Below are 6,211 nucleotides of genomic sequence, written 5' to 3' on the forward strand. Positions count from 1 at the left end.
TTACTGAAATATAGTATCATTGCAAAACGTTCCCGCCATCCTGAATTCATCTTTTGTACAGGCACTATATAATCTTTGCGGAGTTGGCCTAGAAGATGATACCGGCCTACTTAGCTGGGTTCGTAAAATAAACTCCTGAGCCCATATTTCGCTTAAGCCTAGCTTCGACGAACTTAACTCTTGCTTGGCTACATGAGGTTCATTGAAAGTCTCCAAAGCAAACTAAAATAAATTTGTTAGTTAAAGTTTACGTTAATACGCATACAAATCAAATGTATCCTAAGTATATAAATAGACTATATGAAAACCTTCTTCGATGAAACAAACGCTTGATTTATGATCTTTCCTAATAGACCCTTTCCAGAGCCCTCGATTGTAACTTCAGGTTGATTCAAAAGATTACCAGCAAAGCCTTCCAGCTTCCCTAGACCATAATCTTCAACTTCGTAACATATAAATTTTGCAGCAAGAGACTGACGTGCTGAAATTATGCACTCTATGCTCTTGATATCTTTCAGCAAATCCTATTTTGTATAATGAAATAAATATAACCATTTTACCAAATAATAATTGAAAGCCGAAAAAAGCAATTACGTGCCTGATATAGGGGAATGATGTCAACTGTATGTTCTTTAACACTTAAACGACAGGCACGACTGACAATGCTGTCAATCATGGTATTTACATTTGGTAAGTTAGATAAATCTGTAATAAAACAAATAGTTGTAAGAGGGAAAGATTAAAAATACATCTCTAATCTATTTTATAAATTAGATTAAATATATCAGCAGGTATATATTGTACATATAGTTCATAGTAATACTCTACCTAAAGATTTAGCACGGAATATGGCAGCATGAACTACCACTGAAAGTAACTGCAGCGCTACTTCAGATGGTTTTAAATTATTAAGGTAGTGGAAAACCTAAACAATAGATAAATGTCAGTAATAATCTATTACTCCACAAAATAGACAGTATTTAGGTATTTAAATTCATCTAGTATACATAAGTTACCTTTTCCGCTTCTTTCGTATCATCGAATAACCTCTTTTGTTTATAAGCAGGACTGCGCTTAGCAGCTTCCCATACCTCCGCCCAAATATTACCAGGTATGCGCATTCTAGTGCTAAGATGGCCTTGCGTATACCACTGTAAAAGATACAAAATTCAATTCAATCTACAACAAAGAGAATTTACAGTAATAACTTTGAATAAAAATAGCTTACATTGGGATTATACGAATAATCTTTGCTATCCGTATTGTGCCCCCTTTCATTAAAATTTTTCGCTCCAGGATGACCAACGCGATTGGCACTTTCGTCAGTAGATCCTTCACTACTATTTTCTTCCTTAGAAGTACTTTCGTTTACATCAGAAACCAATTGATTTTCTTGGTTATTTACATCTTGCGCCTCATCATCAGTGATCATATGCCAATCACTATCGTCATCTTCAATTACAGAAACGTTATCTTGAGTCAAATTTTCTTGACTACCGCTGCATTCTATCGGTATCCAATCGCGCGGTGAATACCATCGAACAAAGTCTTCTAAGATGCATCCCGGATTTGCCGCCTAAATTTTTAATGAGAAAGAATTTAGTTTACTGGTACGTACCTTCGTAATTTAATATTGGAGTAAAATGCAAAACCTTAAAAGCTTCCATGTCCGATAAGAGAGAAGCACTTTGCATACGAGCACGAATACGAATGCCTTCTTCCGATGTTCCAAGTTTAGTAAGAATCTCAGCTTGTTCTGACAACATATCTTCCGTCATCGGAGTTGGATCCTGTATTATAAAGCAGCAATTAAATCAAGTTCTATGGTAGCTTAATCTCAAAAACTGGCCCTTTACCTGGGTGATAGGAATATTCATGGGAGTTTTTGTTTCTAGAAGTAATAAATTGAATTCTTCCTTTACACCTATAGGTATTTGCATATCACTACGATCGTCTTCATCTGTACTATCGATTTCGTCATTCCGGTCGTCCATTGTTGTAGTGACATCTTTCAAATCCTCATCATAACTTTCTGTTGACTTCTCAATGTTATCTGTTCCAGGTTTAATTAAAGTATCAGTTGCTCCATTTGAATCCTCAATTTGGCTTTCTTTCAGCGTATCAACGGTTTTATCTGCCTCATGTTTCTCTACCGTATCTGTATTATCCTTTGAATTCTCACTTTGGTTTTCTTCCGACTTCTCCATAACTTCACCCGCCTCATATTCCTCCATTGTTTCGAAGAATTCATCTTCACTACTAGATGCGTTATCTTTTACATAAATATCGCCATCAACTTTTACATTTTCTTGATATGATACAGATTCTTCCTCTCTATCATCACTATAATTTAATTTACTAGTCAGGACCTCTTCCTCTGTTTCGCGACTTTCTAGCATAGATCGCATAATCTTTCCATAGCTTAAAGAATTCCCAGATTTGAAAATAAGATTTTCGGAATGCGATCGTAATTCACGTTTGCGTCGTTGTAGAATACAACAGTTAAGCATCTACATCAAAGGCACGTCATAAGAATATTTTCATTGACACGGAGAAAATGATATTACCTATTACATGGCACTATTCATAATTACCCATTGAGAAATTAAAACATTCATGCATGACACCAGCGAACGTACCTGAAACTTTTGATGTAGTAGACTAAACTGCAAGTTTGGAGCCTCTAATTCCAACCTAAGATCGAAGATATGAGCATGAATATTTCCCCTTGTTTCAGAATTTAATACGCTAAAAATTAATGGCATACATAGGAATAATGATATTGTTTTCCCATCTATAGCGTAACTCCATGATAAATTCTCGCCACAGATGAGCGATCGCTCTTAGACCTTGTAAGAAAAAATTACTCTTAACCACATAATCTCGGAAGAATATTTAGCGATAACATTAAAACTTTTCGACTAACCTCCATAATTTCTATTGATTATACATAAGCTTATTGCTAGTGTGTGTGTCAGACTACCCTCAGGAGCAGACTTCAAGCCCCGAATAACAGTCTGAAATAAAAAAATTTTTAAGGTCATCACTTGTCGTATTCAATCACATTTTTAATCACAATCGAGTTTTTGCTATACATTAACTTGTAATCAACTTACAGATGAATTGCTATTGTATTTGTTTATCGGATGCCAAGAATAATCCGTAGCAGTGTTATTGTGGTAAAAGCTGCTCGACTGATCGCCATAAGATCTGTCTTCGGTTTTTATTGAATCAGGAAAAAGGCACTAAAGGCATAGTTGAATTAAAATAGACAATAAACGATAAACAAATCTAAGCAGCAAGGCTAGGAATAGCATACACTAGACAGTATTGCAACACCTCAGTACCTGCATTACTGTAGACAAGACTGCTGAAGGAATGTGCGATTCCTCACTCCCCGCGCGACTTACACGATTCGTCGCTTTAGACACAATGCGCGCCAGGCCCTTATCAAGAATCGGATGCACCGAAGAGTCCGTGATTTTATCTAAGGCCTGAACGACATGACTGTCCACTAAGTGAAGGGATAGATGTCAATATTTTCAACCGTAGAAATAGACGATGTATGTATTACTTTAAATGCAGATGTAAACAATACTTACTTTCGACATTGTCATAAAAATTCGCAAAACCGATTAATTCATCAGTACTTTCAACACTTCTACATACATCTATGAAGCGGCTCAAGTAACTCTCTGTAATATAACCGAATAAAAAAATCGTATCAAGGCAAGCGGAAGCAATAGTTGATTTTCAGTGTATGTTTCGGCACCTAATAAACATGGCTTTTTCGTCATTACAGCTCTTACAGACCATAAAGGTGCTTCATATGGGTCTAGATCACTTACGTAAAGAATATCGATGTAGTGTGAAATCGAAGCTTTGAATTAAATATTTAATATGCATGAACATACCTGTACAAGTTGTTATCAACAAGAGCCGATTCTGCAACACTTGGCCAAGTAGCTGCAAGATAGATATCACTGCGATTTAAAGAAAAATGAAGATATTGTAATGACCTTATTGCAATTAAAAATTGGTATATTTGTCGGAATTATCAATCATATTCAGACCATTTACTTATAGAAAGTTAACGAAACTAAAAATTTACATAATTTTAAAGTAATTTACATCATAAAGAACTAAAAGAGATAAAGGTTATGCGAACGGTTTTCGTAAATTTGACTGCATGCCTCAACAAGCCAAAGTAATCTTTCACTAATTGTTAATGATATATTAGCACTATAAACCTGTTAAATGAGTGTGTTATACTTAGCCTACGATAACGGAAACATACGTGATCGGATCTTCTATGCTGCCAAAAGGTAAAGATTGAAAGTCAGAAGTGCCTATGCCTCCGGTTATATAGTTTGAAAGGTCTACAGAACGAGAGTAAACAGAAATCATCACATATCAGTTTTAAATAAACCAACAATATTCTATCAGTACTATACCAGGTATTTCCTGTGGCACCCAAGGCGAATATGTAAAGCAATTTAATATATAAGTTTGACGAATGGAAACAGATATTTCCGCAGAAGGTATATATGAACACTGAAGTTAAAAAAATGTTATTTTCACATTTAGAAACGTTGCAAAAGTTAAATGATATTCCTTACTTTAAAAATTTCTATCACACATAAACTTACTAATTTAGACTTGAAAATATCTATTAATCCAGACAAATGTCTATACTGAGATGGGGTATTGTTCAACTGTACCATCTCGAAATTGGCACGGAAATTTCGATTGAGGCACAGACCAACATATAGTCGCCGTCGTAATTGCTGCAGCTGTAAAAATATTGGTAATTCACTGCAATACAAAAATGAAATAGTGAAACAAAATCGAAACAATGGAGAGCATCGTACAGCATATCACTGACGACATTAGTATTTAGTTTACTAGGATCGAATATAATGCACGAGCTTTCAGATTACAAGCAATCATGACCTACCATTTTGTATTAGAGAGACAGATAGATACCGCACTCAAAAGCTGATTGCCTTTTGATTCACTCGTGATAGCATATTCTGCCTTCGCAGGAGTAATAGTTATGAATTCTTTCACTCCGTACCTTTAAGGAAATAATGATGTTGTCAGTCATACTCACTATGCGTACTACGAGCTAAATTCGTTATGAATGACTACTGAAATTTAAACGAAGTCATATAGTGACAAATATATTTTATTTATCTAATATTATAAAAGAATGCGCTATACTTTGTTTAGTAGCTAGGAAGTACATTTCAATTAACAAAATTATCTTATGACAATTACCAGCGAGTCAAACAGTGAGCTCTCGATGGAAAATCATTAATTGTTGATTGCATATCGTACATCATTGGAAGAAAAGTATCTAAAATATATATAGTGTTAGATTAATCTTAACGATTATAAAAAAGTGAGTGTAATAATGAAAAAAATTCTTTGCAATAAATACCATCATTAACTCCATCAGGTCCTTTCACATTACTATAACAATAGTGAGTAACTGAATATGGACATTCTCTGAAAACGATAATTTCTTGATGTCGTTGATCTGGTAGTTGCTTTCGAGCTTCATCCTCCTAAGCATTCATGTTAAATTCAATCACAATCGAAAAACATTCAGATATGATGGTTCGCCTTATTTACTTAATAACTACTGTAAAAATTTCAAAAATACGTTAGTAAAATTAATAATTATGTAATAGTCACTCTTACAATTTATGTACATGTTAAGCTAATTTTATTTTATCAAAATCTGATCGAATCAATGCAGCAATCTAGCGTAGAATAGTAGATATGAGAATCCGCATGACAATTTTTTGATCAATACAACTGTACTACAGTATGATAGCTAGGAAAAAATATAATCATATCGGACTTTATAGCAATGTACTGTAATAAGCTACCTTATTACTACATAGAAAAAGTGAGATTTATTTCTATATTTCTGATTAAATTCATTGCAAAGTTCCATAACGCCATCATTGTATCTGAGACTATAAAGCTTCGATCTGAACATTAATCACTCTCAAGATTATTGCGCTAAGAGTATACATTAATTTCTAGCGACTGAATAATGTTATAGTTATAGATGAAGAATCTTGGCTATTGTGATATACATACCTGAGATGCCGAAGACTGATCACTGTTGTTCAATTTCCACTGGATTATTAGTTCATCTAAGTCCGCTATAAACCTGAGTCGTATTTTATATATAGCA

The 6,211-nt window shown here is 34.3% G+C and overlaps 1 protein-coding gene across 1 annotated transcript; it reads right to left on the reverse strand.

Moving 5' to 3' along the window:
* Positions 1–5,342, reverse strand: TRIADDRAFT_23084 (uncharacterized protein; the record flags this gene model as incomplete). Its single annotated transcript, XM_002110914.1, has 22 exons — positions 1–222; positions 309–524; positions 623–705; positions 829–925; positions 1,017–1,151; positions 1,463–1,576; positions 1,653–1,790; positions 1,857–1,954; positions 2,261–2,510; positions 2,640–2,694; positions 2,768–2,849; positions 2,927–2,996; positions 3,117–3,245; positions 3,348–3,514; positions 3,603–3,695; positions 3,773–3,843; positions 3,915–3,983; positions 4,298–4,379; positions 4,455–4,554; positions 4,638–4,815; positions 4,958–5,077; positions 5,281–5,342. The coding sequence occupies 22 exons, from the start codon at positions 5,340–5,342 to the stop codon at positions 1–3; spliced, it is 2,631 nt and encodes an 876-aa protein (XP_002110950.1).
* Between the last annotated feature and the right edge of the window lie 869 nt (positions 5,343–6,211).

The sequence above is a fragment of the Trichoplax adhaerens genome, genomic scaffold (genome assembly GCF_000150275.1).
Source record: "Trichoplax adhaerens TRIADscaffold_3 genomic scaffold, whole genome shotgun sequence".
NCBI classification, from domain to species: Eukaryota; Metazoa; Placozoa; class Uniplacotomia; order Trichoplacea; family Trichoplacidae; genus Trichoplax; species Trichoplax adhaerens.